The sequence below is a fragment of the Podarcis erhardii genome, assembly GCF_964252035.2.
Source record: "Podarcis erhardii genome assembly, chromosome: 14".
In the NCBI taxonomy this organism is placed as follows: Eukaryota; Metazoa; Chordata; class Lepidosauria; order Squamata; family Lacertidae; genus Podarcis; species Podarcis erhardii.
Window position 1 is genome coordinate 45,784,719 of NC_138503.1, and position 22,611 is coordinate 45,807,329.

The 22,611-nt window shown below is 45.0% G+C and overlaps 1 protein-coding gene across 2 annotated transcripts in view; it reads left to right on the forward strand.

The window, feature by feature from the left end:
* Positions 1-117: 117 nt before the first annotated feature.
* ZC3H7A (zinc finger CCCH-type containing 7A) overlaps positions 118-22,611 on the forward strand; it is a 30,852-nt gene continuing 8,358 nt past the window's right edge. Inside the window, exons 1-16 of one of the 2 annotated variants that reach the window (XM_081839622.1) lie at positions 118-276; positions 5,313-5,416; positions 8,272-8,311; positions 9,470-9,667; positions 10,386-10,544; positions 10,929-11,009; positions 11,093-11,131; positions 11,432-11,465; positions 12,817-13,088; positions 14,119-14,326; positions 15,301-15,365; positions 15,664-15,862; positions 17,028-17,189; positions 18,248-18,444; positions 19,514-19,608; positions 21,734-21,915. In XM_081839622.1, the coding sequence (XP_081695748.1) occupies positions 5,349-5,416; positions 8,272-8,311; positions 9,470-9,667; positions 10,386-10,544; positions 10,929-11,009; positions 11,093-11,131; positions 11,432-11,465; positions 12,817-13,088; positions 14,119-14,326; positions 15,301-15,365; positions 15,664-15,862; positions 17,028-17,189; positions 18,248-18,444; positions 19,514-19,608; positions 21,734-21,915 (1,999 nt within the window). In that variant the 5' untranslated portion in view covers positions 118-276; positions 5,313-5,348. The remainder of the gene's footprint in view (positions 277-5,312; positions 5,417-8,271; positions 8,312-9,469; positions 9,668-10,385; positions 10,545-10,928; positions 11,010-11,092; positions 11,132-11,431; positions 11,466-12,816; positions 13,089-14,118; positions 14,327-15,300; positions 15,366-15,663; positions 15,863-17,027; positions 17,190-18,247; positions 18,445-19,513; positions 19,609-21,733; positions 21,916-22,611) is intronic. The other variant, XM_081839623.1, reaches the window with a different exon arrangement.

The following is a 22,611-nucleotide window of genomic DNA, read 5'->3' on the forward strand; positions in this document are numbered from 1 at the left end:
GCCCCGTCCAATCAGCCGAAGCCGCGCTTGGAGGAGGCTCCCTCATTGTGGCGCCGCCAGGCGGCCTCCGAGCGGTAGAGGGCGCTGCGGGCGAGAGGAGCCGGAGGCCTTAGGCCGGAAAGGCACGCCAGAGGAAGGAAGCGCGGAGAGGGAGAGAGAGAGAGAGAGACGGAGAGGCAGAGAAAGGGGCCTGGCTCGTCGTGCCTCCGCCGCGCTGTCTTCGCCTCCTCAGCAGCAGCAGGAGCAGCTACGCGGCCTCCTGGCCTGAGGGAGCAGGTGAGGCCCGCGCCCCGAGGCAAGGGGAGGCCTTCACCGCCCGGCAAGGCCTGCCAGGGAGCGGGATGGTGGCGCGGCTCCGCCTCCCGCCTCGGGCCGGGGCTGGGGGCGGGGAGGTGGACGAGGCTCCTGAGGAGCCCCCTTGTTGCTCTTTGGGAAGGGAAAGGGGTGCCTGTGGCCCCAGGGAAAAGGGGGCGGCGGCGGAGGAGGAGACAGGCCTTAAATAATGTCCAGATTTGGGGGGGGGGACACGACGACACACGCGCTACGGGCGGTCTAGAAATATAATACATGATAATAATAATAATAAATAGCGGCACAAGCCTTCCTGAGCCTGGATCTTGCCCTTGGTGCTCCTTGGTTTGACGGGTCGAGAAGAGGCTGCGTCGCGGGAGGTGGTTTGGGGCAGGGAGCCGGGATGGTGCTCGGCATTCCCGCGCGGAAGCTCAAATGCGGGCGAGGCCCAAGAACCTCCCCGAAGTCCCGTTGGCACCTTGGAGGCGAGGGCAGATTGGTTTCCCGGGCGCGCGTGTGGCGGGAGCTGGCGTTGCCGCCGATCCTCCTCTGCCTTGAAGGTGCCAGGAGGGCGCCTGGTTGAATGAGATGGAGGCCCGCGCCTTGTCCGCCAAGTTCTTCTGGTGGCTGGCGATGCCGAAAGGAAATGTATTGAAAGGGGTGTACACGCGTGTGGAAGAACACTCGTGGGAGTTTGCACGGCTGTTTGGCGGAAAGAGAATTGCTAGCCTACAGGCGCTTGTATGTCACTACTTCCCATATGGAAGTGGTGTGAATAACAGCCCGTGGATCTTCAAGGAGGATGAACTTTTAGGTTGCCAAAACTTCTATCTAAGCGACTGGCATAAAAGAGAGCAACGTAATAGTATTTGGTTGAATGCTTGAGTTTTCATCGGTACCTCAAAATTGTTAGATTTAATAACAGGCACAGAGACTTTTGAAGTTTCTGTATGGCTGCTCTCTCTTGTTGTGGCTTCCATCCCACCCCTCTGTTTCTCCCACCAGTTCAGTTTTCATGATTTCATAGCCTAGAAAGGTAGCTGTGGCTTGAATTGTGGGAAGATCTGAGATGTCGCCATATCTGCATTCCCCATGAGAGAGAAAGGTGTTAACTGATGGCCCAATTCTTCTCGTTTGTACTGTGCCTTTACTACTTGCTTGTTATTCTTTTGTCCTTGCTGATCCCATTTTCATTACCTTGTTACTCGAACCAATTCCCTCCTGTAAGATTAAATTGAAGAGAGATCTGTGTTCATGAGGGCCCTTTGGGTTGTGGCACCCAAGTTTGAGCTCTGTGTCATCTGCCTCTCCACCGCACCTCCATTTGTTGTCATTTTGACAATCAGTTAAAACCCAGCTCCATTGTTTGGAATCATTTAATTCCCTCTTAACTGGTTGTTACTTTGCTGCTGCAGGCTTACTTTTGCTGCTCAGGTTCTGTTTATTTTTAGCATGTATGTAAACTTAAATATCTTGTAATTGTAAATTTTTGATTGTGACACTTCATGTACTGTTTGGCCTTCCTCTAAGGTTGATTAGGTTTCATTGGTGGCCCCACACGTGGACTTCCATCTCCAAGTACTTCATTTTGCTGCCTTTTTCTCATAGGCTTTAAGCAGACCATAAATACTGTTTTATTCCACCAAGCTTTTTATCTGTTTTATTGCTGGCCTCTTCCATATAATTTCGCCTGACATGTTTCCTTATTTAATTGTTGCATTGCCTTAAATATGAGGTAGAAGTGAAATAAGTGTATTTATACTGCTGTGTGGGCACCTTTTGGCAGCAAGGCAACTTATGAACGCCAGTAAATTAAGTAAAATGAGGCCAGCATACTTCATGTGCTCTGGATTGTCCATATGTTGACAACAAAAGCATACTGAATTGTATAGGAAGCAAAACTGAAATAGAAACTGCTTTAGGAATTGCTGCACAATACTGTAAACTGAAGCTGTAAAAAATACTCTACTTTGCCCATCAGTCAGGCTTCTCTTTTAGCTCATTTTTTGATGCTGCTGTTCTCCATTAAAACTGAATATATGCAGAGGCAGACCTTTCATGGGATTATTAGATTATTTTCCTATCTCAAAATGAGTGCAGTATCTTGAATCTTCCTACTGTACCCGGAGGCAGGTTTGCTGTCTAGAACTCTCCAGTCAATTTTAAAATGGGTACAATGTATAAGAGAGACTTCTATGTACCTCAAGCAGTTTATTCTGCCCTCGTGGGCTGAACAGTGGTGGTTTCAGCGTTAAACAGTATAAAATAATGTCATATGTCTGAACCACATGACAATACAAAAGCGTTTTTGCACTTTAAAAAAGAACAGTATAAAATAGTAACTCTGAGGAAGTTTTTTGTGCGCTCACATTTTTCTCATAACAGTTTCAGTTTTATGTTGCAGCAATCGGAATTATTATTATTATTTGGTTTCTAGCCAAAAAAATTCTAGAGTCTAGTGGCATTTTAGCAACTAACACATTTATTGTAATAATAAGTTTCTGTGGGCTGGAACTCGCTTCCACTGATGCATGAAGTGGTTTGCCTAACTGATTTCATACACTACAGCAGGGATGAGAAACCTGTTGGACTCCACCTCCCATCAGCCCCAGCCAGCAAAAGGCATTGTAGTCCTGTGTTTGGAGGAACACAGGTTTCCTGCCCCATGCACAACCAAAGCTACCTTTATCGGGACCTTGGAAATGTGAGAGGTTAGTTTATGATTGCCACGAAGAGTGACATTTTAGAAGGTTGCCTAATTCAGCGTTCACACCAATTTACTGAGGGATAAAACACAAAATTGGTACCTTCTGGTGCACCATTCTAACTTCTTTGCCCCTGCTCCTCTCTTGTGCTAATTTGGTAACAGGTCGCTTGCATCAAAACATTCCCTTTGTCAGGCATAGTTCCTCTATCTTGATAGCTAACAGGGTTATGCAGCCCCCCTGCCCCGCAAGACGAATGCCTCGCAAGACAAAAAACCTGCTAGACGAAAGGGTTTTCCATTTTGGAGGTGCTTCGCAAGACGAATTTCCCTATGGGCTTGCTTCGCAAGACGAAAATGTCTTGCGAGTTTTTCCGACTTTTTTTCCCTCCCCCCCCCTTTTTCTAAGCCGCTAAGCCGCTTATCCGCTTAAAGCCGCTAATAGCGCTAAGCTGCTAAGCCGCTAATGGGCTTGCTTCACAAGGCAAAAAAAACGCTAGACGAAGAGACTCGCGGAACGGATTCTTTTCGTCTTGCGAGGCACCACTGTACTGGTTTCTGATTCTCTTACTTTTCTTGGTGCTGCTCTTTGTTGTGATTGTTTGCCTAGGAATTGCCAATGATTTTATAATTGCAAGCACAATAATTCTATACAGGGGATTGTAGCAGCCAATCTAGTGGCTGAGGGTCTGGTGTTTACTGTCGCCTGCCTTTCCATGAAGTCTCTCAACATGAGGAAGTCCAGTGCAATTCTAAGAAACAGCTCAGAATTCTTGTGATGTATGCAGAAGAGCAGGTGTGGGATTTCTGAGTATTTACTAATCATTGCTAATTCAATCAGTTGACAATAATGGCTCCATTTGGTAGAGACTGCTTTGGAAGTTAATTTGGAACTGAGACTGCTGTCAATTCCTGACAAGTCAGTTCTTACCCTAAGCTTGAAAGTCAGAATTTCTATCCAAACCAGATATGTATAATTGCAGATAATTCTTTCTATCTAAAATCAGTATTTCTACCCCTTGCCCCCTTTAGCTATCAAAAAAAAATCCCACAGACCCTTTTAAACCTGGCTCACCTATTTATTTTATTTTATGAAATGGATTTAAATTTTGTGACTTTTAATTTTTTTACTTATATTGCATATATTTTTAGAAACACATACATCCCCCTCTCAGTGATCTTCATGCACTGACCGATTTAGAAACACTGCTTTATAATGATTCATTCCATTGTGCTACTACTTATGGCTGCATTTCAGAAATATTTCGTTAGCCCAGTTTTTATGTACACCAAATTTAATGGTTTGTTCTTTCCTTACTAATGGGGAGAGTCTGAGTCTGCTGGGGACAGTTTACTGTTTCTACCTGTAGCTCCTCACTGAGATGTCTTTTTCCTTCCCCACCCCTCCAGCTACTACTGAAGAGCATGCTTGGGTAGAGGCAGTTGGGGTGCATTCTGAGTGCTTACTAATGTAGTTTGTTTAGAATGAAACAAATCATGATCCCTGGTTTGATATAATGATAAGCCACGGATTGTGGGTTGTTTCTCTTGTGTAAGGAGGAACAAAGAGACCAAAGTTGTCATTAACTTGGTTGTATTGTGATGTGCAAGGAAACCATACCAATCTCTTGTTGATCATTCTGGAACTGTCTGCTATGTTGTTGCTTTCGTGCATTGGGGGGAAAAATAATTACATGAGATTTAATTGATTTTTGTCCAATGGACAGTTCTGGAGTCTTTTTTTTAACCAGTTTGGTGTATCTGTATCTATGTGCTGTTGGGTGGTGTCATGTGTTAAGCCGAATTCCTTTTAAATGTTATCTACTTATATTTTGTGAACACATAAGCTATATTCAGATGTAAAGGTAAACCATGATTTAGTGTCACAACAAGCCTAGGCTTTCTGCATGGAGGAGATTAACTGCAGTTGAACAATATCTTCTGACCACAAACTATGGTTAATGGATTTTATTAACAATGGTTTGAAATTGCTTTTTTTTTTTAATTTTTTACTAATTGCAGTTAAACTAACCACAGATCTTCGGAATTTGAGCAACATGGCAAACTGTGGTCACTCAGAAATTGCAGTGAAAGCTTCCACATTCCTTCTTGCAGCCGTGCCTGAAGAGGAAGGGTGTGGGGGCAAGCACTTGAGCTTAGGAGAGAGGCTAGGCTAATTCCTGTAGCACCAAACTTTGGTTTCGTGAACTAACCTATAGCCTGTATTTTTCAGAGATTAAAATTTTTCTTCTCGTCCATAAATTACTCCCAACAGCTTGATATACAAGCCAACAACCCGCTGTCATTTCTGTTGCAGAAGCTGCACGCTGAAGAATTGGGTGTTCATGATAACATGTCCAATGTTTCCGTGGATAGAAGCATCAGACTGCAGGAGATTAAGAAAGGGCTGCAGTTTATACAGTAAGACCTTGGCGACTAGAAACCTGTGTGGTGGATGGGTTACGTTTGATTGGTAGCATTGGTTTAAATTAACATGATGCTTTAGAAAAAGGGGGGTTGTCATATCAAACAGTTATTGAGCTTTGCCCTTTCACATGAGCAGCACATTGCTTGATACTGGCTGTGTCCCATGTGCCTTTGAGAAGAATGCTCCTTAGGTTGCAATCATGTGCTCACTTACTTGGGAATAAACCTGTCGGACCCAGTGCGACTGAACTTCTGAGTAAAGATGCAGAGGATTGTGCTGTCTGTCTTGGTTTATCCAGGCTCAGCAGTATCACTGTAGGCAGTACCATGTTTCCATCTCCTTTCCATTTTTTTTTGGAGGGGGGAGAGGATTTGGGTGTAAAGAAATTAAAATTTTCAAGTGCAAAGGTAGTTTTCCTCTGCACATGCAGAGGGATGCAGAAAAGCCTTCTCCACAGGCTCAAGGGGGCTCTCCCAGCTTGTATTAAATTGTGGGCCCCTGTCAGAGAGACATGCTCCCCCTTCAGCCAGAGCAGCAGCTCATGCCCTGGAGCATGTTACTAAAGAGCATCTCTGCTTTGAGGAAAGCTCCCTTTCAGTCTTTTTCAACTTTATCCCTATGGTCAGGGTTATTTAAGCCATATGCTGTTCTCAAGCAGCCACTGAGGTCAGTTCCTGATGCTTCAGTCAATATACGACAGGGATGAAGCTCCACAGTTGAGGTCTTGAGATTTGGCATCTCAGCCCTCTGAGTTTTGCTGCTTTTGTCCTCTTTCTTCTCTTTTTCTCTTAAGCACATTCTAAAATACTGTATTTTTCGCTCTATAAGACGCACCAGACCATAAGATGCACCTAGTTTTTGGAGGAGGAAAACAAGAAAAAAAAAATAATATTCTGCATCTCAGAAGCCAGAACAGCAAGAGGGATCGCTGCGCAGTGAAAGCAGCGATCCCTCTTGCTGTTCTGGCTTCTGGGATAGCTATGCAGCCTGTATTCGCTCCATAAGACGCACACACATTTCCCCTTACTTTTTGGGAGGGAAAAAGTGAGTCTTATAGAGCAAATAATACGGTAGCTTGATTGTCTAACATAGGTGTGACCCTTCAGATGTTGCTTAACTACATTTTCCATCATCCCTAGGCATTGGCCATGCTTGTGGGGACTGGTGAGAGTTGTAGTTCAGCAGTATCTGAACCCACCTGGGGGTCCGGAGGGTGACAACATGTTACTAAAGAGCATCTCTGCTTTGAGGAAAGCTCCCTTTCAGTCTTTTTCAACTTTATCCCTAACGGGCTTTTTTGCAGTGGCTTTCCATTTGTGGAATGCTCTCCCCTAGGGGGCTTACCTGACCGCCACCGTATTTTTCGCTCTATAAGACGCACCAGACCATAAAACGCACCTAGTTTTTGGAGGAGGAAAACAAGAAAAAAAAATATTCTGAATCCCAGAAGCCAGAACAGCGCAGCGCTCCCTCTCGCTGTTCTGGCTTCTGGGATAGCTGCGCAGCCTGCATTCGCTCCATAAGACGCACACACATCTCCCTTTACTTTTTAGGAGGGAAAAAGTGTGTCTTATAGAACGAAAAATACGGTACATATCTTTAGGCACCAGGCAAAGACATCCATGTTCCCCCAGGCCTTTGGCTAATTAAACAATCTATGGCCTTTTCAACTCTCTCTCTGTGTGTGAGGATATTGTTTTTGGTTGTTATTGTGGTATGTATTTTTGTGTTTTTACATTGTAAACCACGTTGTGCTCTTCAGATGAAGGGCAGTGTAGAATTTTAATTAATTAATTACTAATGATATTCTGGAGGGCCACAGGTTCTCCACGTCTGATTTAACATAAAATACTTGTGTGTGTTCGTAAATATTTTATTTTCAAGTGTCAAGAACACTTCACATACATTATCTTAGTAGCCCTTTCCACAATCGTGTCCATAGGCAGGACACTATTATTGGGTGTAAGCCCTCAGGCCAAGAGGATAGTGTTTTGCTTAAGAGTGCATGGCTGAGATGAGATCTGCAATGGGTATTTCCTGACTTGTAGGTCACACTCTTAGCCAGTAGTCTTAACTCTGGGCTGAATGATTTCTACAGCATTTTTGAGCTATGCAGAGCTTTCCAGACCTTGTCGTCCAAAGCAGATGCTGCACTTAAAGGTACTTTTAAAAAATAGTCTGCTGCTCTTCAGGACCCAGTTTGCCACTGGCAAGAACTTATGTGACTGTTGCAGTGGATTCCAGAGGGTAGCTATGATAATTGGTTGCATTTTAAAAGCTCCACAGTCTTCTGATCCATTAGCCTAACTGATCAATTAAGGGATAAACTCTGGACTCTGCAGATTGCCGGAAACTGAGCCCAGAAGAGGATTTAAGTTGCAGAGACTAGAAAGTCAGTTAATGAGAAATACATTACCTTTAAGAATGGAAACATTTATGTACAGTGGTGCCCCGCAAGACGAATGCCTCGCAAGACGGAAAACTTGCTAGACGAAAGAGTTTTCCGTTTTGGAGGTGCTTCGCAAAACGAATTTCCTATGGGCTTGCTTTGCAAGATGAAAATGTCTTGCGAGTTCCTGCGGGTTCCCCCCCCCTTTTCTAAGCCGAAAAGCCGCTAAACCGCTAATAGCGCTAATCCGCTAAGCCGCTAATAGGGTTGCTTCGCAAGACCAAAAAACCGCTAGACGAAGAGACTCGCGGAACGGATTCTTTTCGTCTTGCGAGGCACCGCTGTATTACCATTCCTATAGCTGACTGGCAAGTTTTTTGAATGTGTGAACAAGACCTGGGTAAGATCTGACTCTCTGTTTGTATTTTACTCTCTCTCTCTCTCCCCCCACCCCCCCAGGTCTACTTTACCTTACCCAGGGACTCAAGAACAATATGAGGTAATGGTGCTCGTTTATGAACTTCTCTACCAGAGACATAAGGGACTCTGCAGTGGGTGGGAATCATTACTTTCTTTGGACTTGTAAAACGTGATTTAAATTCTTCCTTTATTGTTTGGTTATGCTTGGTGAAAAACATCACTATTCCAGTTTAATGTGAGGCAGCTCACTGAGAGAGATGTAATCCAGAACATGACGGTGAGGATACAATATACCTCTTGCTGTGATGTAGAAAATAGGCAACAAATGTCAAAGGTTTGGTGTATTGCTCTGCTCACCACTGCAGGGAATTTGGCCTTGTTCTGCAAAAGGTTCCCTTCCTCTAGTGTATTGCCTTTCTTCTGTCCTAGAACCTGAAGTCACTTCTCCTAAACCAGGGGTTGGCAAACCACAAGCGGCCTGCGAGGGTAGTTAACCGGCCCCCGAGCCACCCCCAACTGAGCTGCCCGCTTGACGAGTCCCTGCACTCTGTGTTAAACCGGTGCAGCGCGGTGTGGGGACTCGCTTCTGTGGTGCCGGAAACCGCATCTGCGCATGCACAGATGCCAGAAATCGCGGCTGTGTGTGCTCATGCGCATGCGCGATCCGGCCCATGGAGGGATCCCTGCTGGAGTGAACCGGCCCAGGCAAGGTAAACCTTGCCGACCCCTGTCCTAAACCATGGGAGAGGCCCTGAGCCTGAGCCTGTGCTGTTGTTTTTACCTTTTTAATCTCCTGGCTTTTTTTGCTCGACTGCTTTGTCAGCAGTTCCTGCTAAGGGACTTCAGTCGTAATTGCATCAGAAGGGGCTGGCAAACAGCTGGTGCTGCTTGAAAAAAAAAGACAGCTAGTCCCACTTTAGAAGGTGACTATTGCATTTTCGAACATATGAATCTGTTTAGGAGCACGTAACGCAAAATTGTGAAATGTTCTCTTTGCAGAGGCGTGTCTAGCATCTTTATTCTACAGCTTACCCTCACCTTTGATAGTTACGGTGTTTTGTTTTGGGGGACCAACCTCCCTTGTATAATCTGTATAGTTTTGTCTTGCTTTTGTTTGGATTGCTTATTTTTTCATGATTGTGTTATTGTACTATTGTAACCTGCCCTTGGGAGGTTACAAGTGCAGGGCAGGTAAGAAATCTAATAAATTCATTTTCCTTTTAAAAATGTGTTTCAGATATTTATACGAGAGCTTGTTAAAAATCTGTTTAATGAAGGGAACGATGAGTACCGTGAAGGCAAGTGGGAAGGATCGCTGAACCACTACTCAGAAGCCTTAAACATAGCAGATTATGCCAATTCTGAAGGGATTCACATTTCTGACGAAATATTAGAGAAGCTGCATGTTAATCGCATAGCATGTTATTCAAAGAAGGTGAGTGGACACCAGAAGGGTGGAAAAGAATTTTTTTTATTAATAAGTGCTGTATTAAGAAACTGGGTAGATATTTCCAAGCCTGATCAAGAGCTGAATTTTCTTTCTGAAAAGCTATTGAGGGATGGTTGGTCAGCAGCTTAAGGAACCACTTGTCACAGAGGCTTAATTTTTTTATTTTTTTTTTCATCTAGTTTAACCTATCGGGGACCACGTGGTACCTCTCAGGGAGCTGGATTTTAATTTATGATCCAGCCCAGGAATATAGCTTTGATACCGAAAGCTGTCAGATCCTTGCTTCATACTTAACTGCTAAGTGATGGAGGTGGAAAGCTTAGCTGGGGTTTCACAACATGAAATACCACTTATCTTTATGTGATCAGAAGAACTCACAGATCCAGCATATCAGTAGTTCATTTCCCTCCCTGGTCTTCCACATGTTGCCACCCTATGCACCACCTAAAACAGGTGTGGGGAACCATTTGTCCTCCAGATGTTCTCAAACTACAACTCCAATCACTCTTGGCCATTGGCTGATGGAAGTTGTAGTTCAGCATCACCCAGAGAGCCAGAGGTTCCCCAGCCCTGGTCTAGAAAATAGTATGTGGTATATTAAGTGTGTTTCTCCCCCGTCCCCTGGTAACACTGCCCCAGACGCAATTTCATTTCTTCAGTCCTCAATTCTAATAGTGAACCTAAGCCTGTTTGTTTGTTGCAGGGCTTGCATGATAAAGTTTTGGAAGATTGTGGGATAGTTTTAAAACTGAACGAAAACAATTTCAGAGCTCTCTACCGGAAATCTAAAGCCTTAAAAGAATTGGGAAGATACAAGGAGGCCTATGATGCAGTTGCTAAGTGCTCTCTCGCAGTGCCGCAAGTAAGCAGATCACGTACTGTGTTGGCAAATGAAATGGCATTCAGTGGTCATTGCCTGTGTTGTGGGAACAATGCGCAGTGGAATATTTTTCCTGGGTGTTGCCCTACTAGGGAAGCTTGGGAGTTTGTTCATAGACTTTTAGCGAAGCAGTAGTTCAGTAAGTACGGCCGGCCATCAAGCACCTCACACTTAGCCTTTGGCGAGTGTATGATGTCATGTGCTCCCACCCCTGTAGAATCCTGAAAAAGACGTTGCAGGCAAAGTCTTGATCACGTGCTAGTGAGTAAGGGTGGGGATGTTTATGGGTTACACTGCTGCATGAAAAGCTTGAGAACCTTTCTATGCAGAAGTTCCTTAGATTGGATTATCTTTTTCTAAAAACAGGACGAAAGTGTAATAAAATTAACCCAAGAACTTGCTCAGAAACTTGGATTAAAAATAAGAAAAGCCTACGTTAGAGCAAAAGTAAGTAGAAGCATTTTTTACATACTGGTTTTGTAAGCTTTCTCTTCTGTGTTGGTTATTTATGATGGTATGCTTAATTGCAGCCTTCCCCAAACCCTGTTTCTGGAGAAGTATCAAGTAAGGTAAGGTATTGTGCCTTCCATCTGTGAAGTGAGTTCATTTTCCTGTCCGTACATTGAAAATGTGACTCTTAAAAAGAGATATATGATTCCCCTTAATCTTACAAGTATTTGGGTTAGAGCCAACACTGTTGAACAGTGCAAAAATGATTTTGATGTAAGCTTTGATTTGGTGTAAGCATGCGGAGTAAGTGGCCTTTGGGTTCCTAGTAGCCTGTGCGCTTGCGTTTTTGAAAGAAAAATGCCTGCCCGAGGCATTTGCTGTGCAAACATCCTGATGACAGATATTTTGCTTGCTTGCAGAGTTCAAATACTTCTATAGAAGATATTGAATCAGGTGAGGCTTCCTGGATTTAAAGGGGAATGTTATATAAAAGTTCTGCTTTCAACGTGGTCAGATTTCATTTCAGACAGCTCTCGGGAGCTGTGTCCTGCCTGCTTTTTCTTCGTTTGGGGAATCTCCATGGCAGTTAGCCTTTTGTTTTCCATTGTGAGGGAGAAACCCTTGCATCCTCCCAGCTTGTAGATTTCTGATACAGTGGTACCTTGGGTTACATACGCTTCAGGTTACATACGTTTCAGGTTACAGACTCCACTAACCCAGAAATAGTGCTTCAGGTTAAGAACTTTGCTTCAGGATGAGAACAGAAATTGTGTTCCGGTGGCGCGGCAGCAGCGGGAGGCCCCATTAGCTAAAGTGGTGCTTCAGGTTAAGAACAGTTTCAGGTTAGGAACAGACCTCCGGAATGAATTAAGTACTTAACCCGAGGTACCACTGTACATTGTCTTCCAGATAGGCACGCAGATTGCTGCCGATCCCCTGATGGTTGGCTGAAACATATGAGACGTTCTCTGTCTCTGAATGCACCTGCCAAATGCATAGGCTCCCTGTGGATGTTCCCCCTTGCAGTTCAACATGTGTTGCTCAAATGTCTGTGTTCTCTCAAGCGCTAGCCAAGCTTGCCCTGGGAGCCTGGCCATCTAAACAATATGGGCCTTGCCTCTGTTCTGGGGGAAGACATTTCTTTCCCATTCATAAAAAGTCACCCTCTTTTCCTCTTTTAGGGCCTTGGAAATTAGTCCCTAGCTGAGGCAGAGGGGTTCAGAAGAGTTTTGCAATTTAAGCTCTGTGCGTGCTTGATGATTGCCAATGTTTTCCATGAATGGTTGAAAATTGGCATGACAAGTGGGGTGTGCAGACTCCTGGGTCACTTTGACTGTTGCTGGGGGCAGAGAGAGAAGCAGCCTGGAGTCAGGCTGGCCTTTAGTCCACAGGTCAGGGCCATGCCATAAGAGTTCAAGAAGGAGGTGGTAGCAATGGTGTCTTGTGCCCATTGGCTATGGCAGAAGGCAGGGAGGAAAACGTTAGGTGGAGCCAGAGTTAATGACAGACAGAGCCAGTTAATTTTAGCTTGCCCTCCCCCCTTGGTACTACCAGGGCAGCACTGAGACTAATGAGGAGGAAGCTGACAGTCAGCACCCCCCATGGATTCTTCATTGAAGGCATACAGGAGAGGGCAGGTTGAAGTTGGTGGGACAGTGACCCATTTGCTTTCATGAACCAGCTTCCAATGGTAGACAGCTTCCAAAGCTCTTTTTTTTTCTATGCCTCTTTTGGGAGGTTTGCCTCCATCCCTGAGAATCCCTGTTCTAAGATGCCTCTCTTCCCCGATCGAAATCTGTTTCAGATTTTTCCAATTGGAAGGAAAAGATTCTTTCTTCCTCCTCCTCCCCTTCCAGTTTTACACCTGAAGTTTCAAGCGATCTGTCTCCATTGCCAATGGCGTCTCTGATCACCCTTCCAGCCGAGAAGAGTTCACTCGCTGCCACCTCTCTGGCAAATGGAGGATCTTTCATTGTACCTGAAGTCTGTTTAGACTGCATGGATGGAGATGATATAATTGGAGATGAGCTTGATGAGTTGCTTGATTCCGTTTCTGATTCTGGGGAAAGTGTCATGGTGAGTCGGCTTCCATTTATTCTTATAAAAACAACAGAAGGAACACAGTGTTATAAGCATGTGTTGCAGCCTTAAATTGTGATATCTTCAAAGTGATGTGCCTCTAAGTGTGTCATTAGAGCAAGAGGTTTGGTATTAAAAATTACTTAAGTATTAATCTTGCTGTATTTTGAGGCTGCTTTGTACAAAGATACAGTGTTTTAAAGCATGGTTTAAAGAAGTGCTGCTGACTCCACCTAGTTCTATTGCTGCTGTTGCCATTTATTGAAGCATGAATTCATAAATATTTGCAAGTTTAGGACCTTGGGTAGCAATATTAGTCTTGCAAGAGTTCTGGACTTGCATGCCTCTTTGCATTGGTCTGTTGGAGCCGGTCTGCATTTCAATTTTGCCACAGGGCATTCCCTCCTTAAAATGACCTTAAATGTAATCGTACTGCTGGATGATCTAGCCCAGAATTGTCTGCTCTAACTGGCAGCAGCTCTCTGGGGTCACAGATCTTTTATAGAATATGCTATTTGGAATCTTCTAAGCAGATGAATTCAGGGACAGGTCGTTTGTCATTGTGGGGAAGGGAAGAGTTCTACCACTTCGCCTGGAATATGGGTGTAAGAATCTGGTTTATACAGAGTCAGGGCTTTGATGTTTTCAGCCTAAAGTTTTCTACTGATTGGCAGCACTTCTCCTAGGTCTTTGGCAGAGGAGGGTCTTCTACAAATCCTGCTATCTGTCTTTTTTCAAATCGGAATATGCTAGAGATTGAGTCTTGGACTCTCTGCATGTGAAGCAATTGCTCTGCCCAGTGATATCATGAACAGGAACTCATGTTGGTGCCACTCCTGTTGTGAACTTCCTCACTCCCAGCCATGGCAGCCAGCAGATGCCAATTCCCACGATGAAAATAATTCCATGTATAGACCAGCTCTAGCACTACTTCAACAGAGAAGGCTTAAAACAAAAACCAGATCACTAAAAGTGAAAGATCGGCTACCTGCATTTAGTAGCAAATAACTTTCTTCTCTCTTCCTAGCCCAGCACGGTTGTCCGAGGAGCCATCCCAACAGCCACCATGGCTCCCAGCATACCTTTCTCTACCCCTTTGCTCGGGACATTGTCAGTCGGGCCTGGATTTGTTCCTGCCGCCTCTTTTTCAGAAATGTATTCCCAGCCTTTGGTTTCTGGCCTGGACAGCTTTTGTTCCTCTTTAACTACTTTCTCAATCAGTGATTCCAAAAGAGGTAAGGCTAGGCTTAATTCACCAAACCCTGTTAGGTAAAGCCTGTATAATCTAAACAGCCTTTACCTTACTAAGAAATAGTAGAATGTAGTGCTGTGGGGCTCATTGGACCCAGTGTCCATAATTTCTAATATAGTAGAATGCTTAGCAATCTCTTCTTCCTAACAGAATTGTGAAGTAGTTCACTGTTGTTGCCATTTTGGATTGGGAGCACAGGAATATGCCTTTTACTGAGTTAGACCATTGGCCCATCTAGCTCTGTATTCTCTACCCTGACTGGCAGCAGCTCAGGTTGAGGTCTCTCCCAGCACTCCCTGGAGATGCCAGGGATTGAACCCCAGGACCTTCTGCATGCTAGGTAGATGCTTCACCACTGAGTGCAATTTTCCCCATTAAAGAAACTAGAGTTAAAAGATGGTGGCTTCCATGTAAGGGGCCTCATACTTTTGCATGGAGGTAGCTGCTGACCTCAGTGCTTCTTAAACTTCTGATAGCCTCTGTGAACTTGGAAGGACATAAACGACAGGGATACACACACACACACCCCTACACCTCAGTTTACTTACCCAGAACAATGAGTGGGCATCTTACTTGCAACTGCAGGAGAGCCTAAGGAATATCTCTCCCATTGTCCGGCCTTCCCCTGTACCTAATCATGGAGGGGACTGTCGTTTCTGAGCAGTGGCTCATTCCTGTTTGCTGCAGCACAATATACTATCCCTGTATTGGCTGAGAGGTGGGGCTCATCCTCTCTGTAATGGTTTGGAGCAGAGTGGCCTAATTCTCCAAGGCACAATTTGCCCCCTTGTAGCACACTAATTTGGGGGGTCTCCTTGCCAAGACACTTGGTTGAGTTGGCGGGGTTCTGTGCAAGGATGAAGCATGTCTGCTTCACCTGACCGATTGGCGTTGCCCTTTGTGCTTCCCCTAGCTGCGAAATGTGTGCCCAAACTGTGACTTTCTTGATCCCAACAGATATACCCAATTCTGTTCCTAGAGATGTCACGTCAGCGTTAAACAGTAATTCTCCTCTTCAACTTGTAAGTACCTTTACAAACTTTCTAAATGCTTTGCAGTTCCAACATTCATCCCTTTGAGTCGCTGGTTTGTTCATTCTCCTTTTAGCAAATGAGCTTGAGACCATGGGGACCTGGGTTCAAATTCCCACTTAGACTCAAAACTCACTGGGTGGCCTTGAGCCAACTGCTTTCTCTCTCAGCGGGGAGAGCCATGTACACTGCCCTGAGCTTCTTGGAGGGTCGTTGGGATAAAAATGTAGTGACAATGAGGATGATGGAATGCTTTTTTTAAAAAAAACAGTTTTGTTCCTTCTGGCAGATGAATGGGCCTACAAGTTTGTTTGGGTCCGAGAACTACATTGGGATTTCCAGCCCAGGTCGAAATGACTATTCTAGCGTGTTTGGCAGTGGACCCCCTAGTATACCTGTGTCGACAACGCCCTCCCTAGTTGCAAGAAATCCCCTGGAAAACACACATGAGCTAAGACAGGCCTGCCAGTCATGCTTTATCAAAAAGGGTAAGGAGCAAAAGCAGTTGATGACTTAACATGGGGGCGGGGGGGAGCTGAAGCAACCATAGCAGGAGTCTGTGTCAATGCTTTTCTGCTTCTCTTGACTAGGATAAGGACTAAAATACTTGATAGATGGACAAGGGCTTGCAACTGTTTCCATTACCTTAGCTTACCTTTTTATTGCTTGTTCGGATCCTAAAAGCACCCTTAAAGTACTTGCTGTGAACGAACAATATAATTTAACCACTTCTGTGCAATGGCGACCCTGAAGAGCATCACTTTTTACTTTCATAATTTATACCAGCCTTCTCCAACCTGGTGGCCTTCAGATGTTGTTGGGATACACCTCCCATTACAGTGCTGACTTGAGCCGATGCTAGTTGTAGTCCAGCAACATTGCAGGGAGTTGTAGTCCGACTACATCTGTAGTCCAACAGCATCTGCAGGTGAAAGCCAATTTATACTGTGCATCTTTGTCATAAGTTTATGTTCTCAGGGTGACTAACAGAGTAGCTCTAAACAAAAAAAGTACAAAATTTTCTTCAATCAGACTAGGCTTCTTTGGTCAGAGTGAATTAAATTCAGTTTATGACACTTGTCCTCCCTATGAATAATAATCATTCTTTGGTTTAAAATAATTTATGTTACTCTTATAACCAGTCTGCCAAAAGCTCTAATCTAGACTTTTTCAAGATGCTGATGGTGCCTAAGAACTTTGCCTTCTCCTATGAATCAGTAGTGCAACGTGTTCTTTTTTTTTTTTTTTTGCTTTTTTATGTTGTTTTTTTATATCTCAGTCTGATGGATTAGTAGTCAAGATCCTTAGGATTTGACACTTCCTCTATGGTTTGAAAGAGGGATTTCTGTGCCAAAGAGGGAAGTTTTTGAGGTGAGGAGGATGAGATCCCAAAGCTCTTGGCAGCTCATGCATGTTTAATGCTAAAACCTGGCTTGACATGGTGTCCGAGCTGCCCTTTGTGCTTTGTGGGTTGGGGAGAATCCGAGAATGGGAGCCTTGCAAAAGCATAGATATTGATCTAGCTTTCTAGGATGCAAGGTAAAAGCTACGCTAAGGTTGGTCACCCTCCTGTTTGGCCTCCTTCAGTTCTACAGTTAATGGCTGTGAATAACAAGACAAACTTTTTAAGCCCTCCCTGTTGTTTTCTTCTAGGTCCAAAAGTATTGGATTATACTTACCTTCCCAGTCTAGAGCACATGTGTAAGAAGGATATCTTAGTAGGTAGAATAAAGAACTCTGAAGATAAATCATGGAAGAAAATTAGGCCAAGGCCAACAAAAACACAGTATGTGGGACCGTATTATATATGTAAAGGTGAGGATTTTCACTTGCGGGTATATGCATTTTAAGCTCATTCTTTCCTGAAGACTTGATGTGGGTAGCAGTATTAACGCCATTATTTCTGTGACAACCCCTGCAAATTGATGTGGTTATTTCCACTTCTCAAAAGAAAAACTGAAGCTAGGAGCTAGCCAATGGCCTGCATAAGAAGAGCCTGCTGTATCAGGCCTATGGCCCCATCCAGTCCAGCATCCTGTTTTCACGGTGACCAACTGGATGTTTATGGGAAATGCACAAGCAGGACTTGAGCACAAGAGCCCTCTCCCCTCTAGCAGCTTCCAGCAACGTATTCAGAAAAATTACTGCCTCCAGGTATGGAGGCAGAGCACTACCACGCTCATAGCCGTTTCTTTGAGTGGCTAAAGAAAAGCTGGCTTATCATTGTCTGGCTGCTTCTGAAATTAGGGGTGTGGTTAGGCGTGGGTGAGAATTCAGGTGCTACATCCAGCCGTTTGGTAAGGTGTATATAACCCCTTTCTGTAACTAAAGGTAAAGGACCCCTGCTAGTTAAGTCCAGTCGTGAACGACTCTGGGGTTGTGGCGCTCATCTCACTTTGCTGGCCGAGGGAGCCGGCATTTGTCCACAGTTTTTCCGGGTCATGTAACCAGCATGACTAAGCCGCTTCTGGCGAACCAGAGCAGCTCACGGAAACGCCGTTTACCTTCTCGCCGGAGCAGTACCTATTTATCTACTTGCACTTTTTGGTGTGCTTTCGAACTGCTAGATTGGCAGGAGCAGGGACCAAGCAACGCGATTCGAACCGCCAGCCTTCTGATCAGCAAGCCCTAGGCTCAGTGGTTTAGATCACAGTGCCACCCGCGCTGTAACTTTACTCTGGCCAAAACAAAATGTGGGGGTGGGGCTGTATCGCTGGGCAGATGCAGGAAATACAGAAAAAATCCCCCCTCCCTGTTTCCATGCAGTGGTCCAGAATGAAGCAGAGGCTGTACAGCCATGAGTGAGGGTGAAAGGAGGGCCGATGCTGCGTAAAGGCTTTCCAAGCTCACTTTAATGTCCCGTTGTTTTCCAGATGTTGCTGCTGAAGAAGAGTGTAGATATCCTGGCCATTGCACCTTTGCTTACTGCCAAGAAGAAATAGATGTGTGGACTCTGGAACGCAAAGGGGCCTTCAGTCGCGAAGCTCTCTTTGAAGGCAGTGGAGAGATTAGGTTGACCGTGTCCCGACTCCTGCAGGAACATCACGGGCAGTTCATGTTTCTTTGTGAGGTGCGTATCGACAAATGTTATGCAGAACCAGGCAAATGAATTTCATGCAGCACAGTTGTGTTGTGTCAGCACCGAGGGGCCTCCTGCCCAGGGGCCTAATTAGAATCTGCAGGGGTCCTAATTTGGCCTCTGAGGCCATTCCCCCCCCCCCCAACCCATGTCCACCTGCCCCATATCATTTGTGACGCCAGGCATAGTCCAGGTAAAGACGAAGCTGCAAAGGGGCTCTCGTTGTGTGTCTTTTAAACCTGGTGCTTAATTCAATTCCCACAGAGCTTGGCTGCAGGAATATACCTTTTGCATCTCTGCTTAAACTTAGGCCCAGGCTGCAAAAGAAGAAATTGAAAAATCTGGAGCATACTTCGAATGTGCCTCCGATTCTTTCTTTTCAAGGTGGGCAGCCTCAGGTGATTAAGAGTTAGATTGCCCCACCTGCCTATCAAAATTTCCCCCAGTGGGTCCTCTTCCCCAGCCCTGTGCTAGGTGAACTTCCAGGAATAATTAGGTTTTTGAAGTTGAATGTCCTGACTTACACCTCTAGCCCCCAATTTTAGTAGTTAAGACCACCTTGTTAGGCTTTGTACAAGTTGGAGCTGCAATGCAGTGTAGTTTGGGTCTCCTTAGGTGGTTGGGTGTTTAAAAGATGCTTTTTTACTTCTGCAAGCTTCCAGGGTTCTCTAGAGCCTGCTCATTCCTCCCTCCAGTTCTTCAATGGCTTCAGTCCTGTCAGCACTCACTACCTGAGTTTGCTGAGAGCCAGTGTGGTGTAGTGGTTAAGAGCGGTAGACTCGTAATCTGGTGAACCGGGTTCGCTTCCCCGCTCCTCCACATGCAGCTGCTGGGTGACCTTGGGCTCGTCACCCTTCTTTGAAGTCTCTCAGCCCCACTCACCTCACAGAGTGTTTGTTGTGGGGGAGGAAGGGAAAGGAGAATGTCAGCCGCTTTGAGACTCCTCTGGGTAGTGATAAAGCGGGATATCAAATCCAAAGTCGTCGTTGTCTTCTTCTGATAGCAGGCAGGTGCCTTTCCCCCTCTTCTTGTTATAAAGTGCTTTGTTTTTGTTTTTCAGAAATGTTTTGAGCATAAACCAAGAATAATAAGCAAAAACAAGGACAACGCCTCTTACTGCTCTCACCCTGCTAAGCACGAATTTGAAGACAACAAGTATGTCGATAATCCCTATATCTTGTCTTTCCTGAATTTTAAAATACTTCTCTGTGTGTATTACAGATGCATGTGCGTGTTCTAGTTTCCCTTAACTGTTAAATAAATTGTGTGGACTGTAGCTCTGCTTTGCATCCAAAAGGTCCTTGTTCAAATCCCCAGTGATATCTCTCGCCCGGTTTGGGCTGGGAGAGAGCCCTGCCTGAAACCCTGGATAGCTGCTGCCAGTCAGTGTAGACAGTACTGAGCAAGATGGGCCAGTGGTCTGACTCTAAGACAGCTTCCTATGTCCCTATCTGGGCCTTCCTCCATGCATAACTAGATTGTTTCAGCCATAGCAACAGCACAAATATGAAAATGTTTCTTTATATGTGGCAGGTTGAATTCAGGAGCCATTGTGGGTCTGCTGCATTTCGTCACATAGATACATTGTGCTGTTGAAAAACAACTGCATTTAGGTTCCAAATCCTACCCATTTTTTATTTCGAGGCCTGTTTAGTTCCCCCAGTGGTTGGCTCGTGGCCCTCTAACATTTTGTGTTGATTTGAGCTTTCCTTGGATTCAGTGGGAAGAGGGGTGATTTCTGTCAGCTGTACAGATGGATCGTAGTGTTACAGACCTGGAACACATGTTAGATGTTTCCCCAATCAGCTGAGCCTGAAGCAAGAGTTATGGGGAGGGGGCTGTGGCTCGGTGGTAGAGCAGCTGCTCTGCATGCCAGGCTCAATCTCTGGCATCCCCAGCTAAAATAAAGGCTCGTGGTAGCTGGTAATGGGGAGGGCCTCTGCTGAGAGAGCGCCTGCCCATCTGGGACTGGGCTTGGTGGATCAAATACTCTGGTCTGCTTCCTAGAATCCTGAATCAAATGATACAACAGGACCAGGAGTAGTATAGTGACTAGGCTACAGATCAGGAAGACCCCATCTGAAAAGTCTCCTTTGCCATAAATGCACTAGGTGTCCTTAAGGAAGCTGCCCAGGCCCAAGGATCTTGTCTTGCTATGCAAAGCCCTTGAACAATGTGGGTTCAGGGTCCCTTGAGGACTGCCTGAGCCACTGTGTCCCAACTCAGTCACAGAGATCATCTGGAGGGGTGCTGTTGGTTGCCCTCAGTGATACAGAGGCCCAACTGGCCTCGGCCAGACATCGGACATTTAGCGCTGCCAGTCCCACACTGTAGAAGACTCTTCCACAAGAGATTTGGCAGAGATATCCTTGCTTTTGGCCAGGGGTCAGCAAACCTTTTCAGCAGGGGGCCGGTACACTGTCCCTCAGACCTTGTGAGGGGCTGGACTACATTTTTTTTGGGGGGGGGGGATGAATTCCTATGTCCCACAAATAACACAGAGATGCATTTTAAATAAAAGGACACATTCTACTCACGTAAAAACATGCTGATTCCCGGACCATCCGCGGGCCGGATCGAGAAGGTGATTGGGCCAGATCTGGCCCCTGGGCCTTAGTTTGCCTGCCCGTGCTTTTCACTATCATGTGTCTCCTGGAGATTCTTTTTTATGCTGGCAGGCCCGTGCAGTTGTCTCAAATTCTCTTGAGTAGCTAGTCATTTTAGTGATTGTTTCTTGCTGCCTTAATGCGTTCCCTTCCCCCTGTATTGTGCCCTAATATTTTATGTGTGGGTGGTATATAATTATTCCTATGAATGAGTAAATAAATCACCTTCTCAGTCCCAACACCCTATCTCTGTAATAAACAAATGCTAAGTAGGATTAATTGTTCTAAAGTAGGTGTGGGGAACCTTTGACTCTCCAGATGTTGCTCTAGCAAGCATGACTGATAGCCAGGGATGATGGGAGCCGTAGCGCAGCAACTGCTGGAGGGCCAAAGGCTCCCCACACCTGGTGTGTATTATTGATTAAAGCAAATTTAATCAAGTTCAGTTGGTTAAGGTGATGGGTTTTGCAGGTTCTGCAACATTGCAAGAAGAAACCGTGGTGTAGACCACAGTGAATGTTGACAGGAGTCTCCTGTTTATTTAAACTGGAGCATATAAACCTCTTTCTGGTGTTGGTGGCTTAAATATTCATTGCCTAAACCAAAAATCTTTTGAAGCGGCTTTTCCGAAACTTTCTTTTACTGACACTCACCTTTTTTAAAACAACAACTAGGTGCCTTGTCCACATTCTGCAGGAAACGACAGTAAAGTATTCTAAGATACGACCTTTTCACGCTCAGTGTCAGCTAGATTTGTGCCGGCATGAAGTTCGTTATGGCTGTTCACGGGATGACGAGTGTTTCTATGCTCACAGTCTTGTAGAGCTCCAAGTGTGGATAATGCAGAGTAAGACAGGTAAGTCTGGGGCAATAATGGGTGCTAAAAACATCTTTGTGCATGGACAGAGTTCATTTTTACAGACTGCTTAACCCCTCTGGAACTTGAGAGGGGTTTTCCCACTCCAACTCCCGGGTGATGTAAAACACGACACCTTCCTGACAATGAGAACGGGTGCATTGCAGCTACATCCTTTAAATATGTGTCTGTGAAGTGTAACTGCATTTCAGCAAGAAGTCGGCAAGAGCTAAGTCTTGCTGCATGTTTTTAGCGGTTCTGCTTTTGTGTTTTTAAACTGCAGTCATGTGCACAATTACTTGGGAGTTAGCCCTGCTGAACATAGTGTGGCATATTTCTATTCTGAATACACATGCATAGGCTTGTGTTATTAGTAAGGTTTTCTGATTAATGAACATTCCAGAGCACATTTCCTTGCTAAGACTCAACTAATGCCAGTGCCGTCTGCAGACATCCTTGCCAGATTTCAGGTGTGCCCTGATACTTGTAAACTTTCTCCAAACCGATTGTGCTCAAGCAGAAGAACTGTCTTAAAATGATTCAGTCTTATAAGGTTAATGTCTATTCAAAATCAACCGCTTGTGGAAAGCTACGCTTAACCTGGGAGTAAAACAATGCATGCAGGTTGAATATGGCAACTTCTTTATATTACTGTTTTAAACCTTTTTTAAAAAAAAGTCAATCGCTAATACTGAA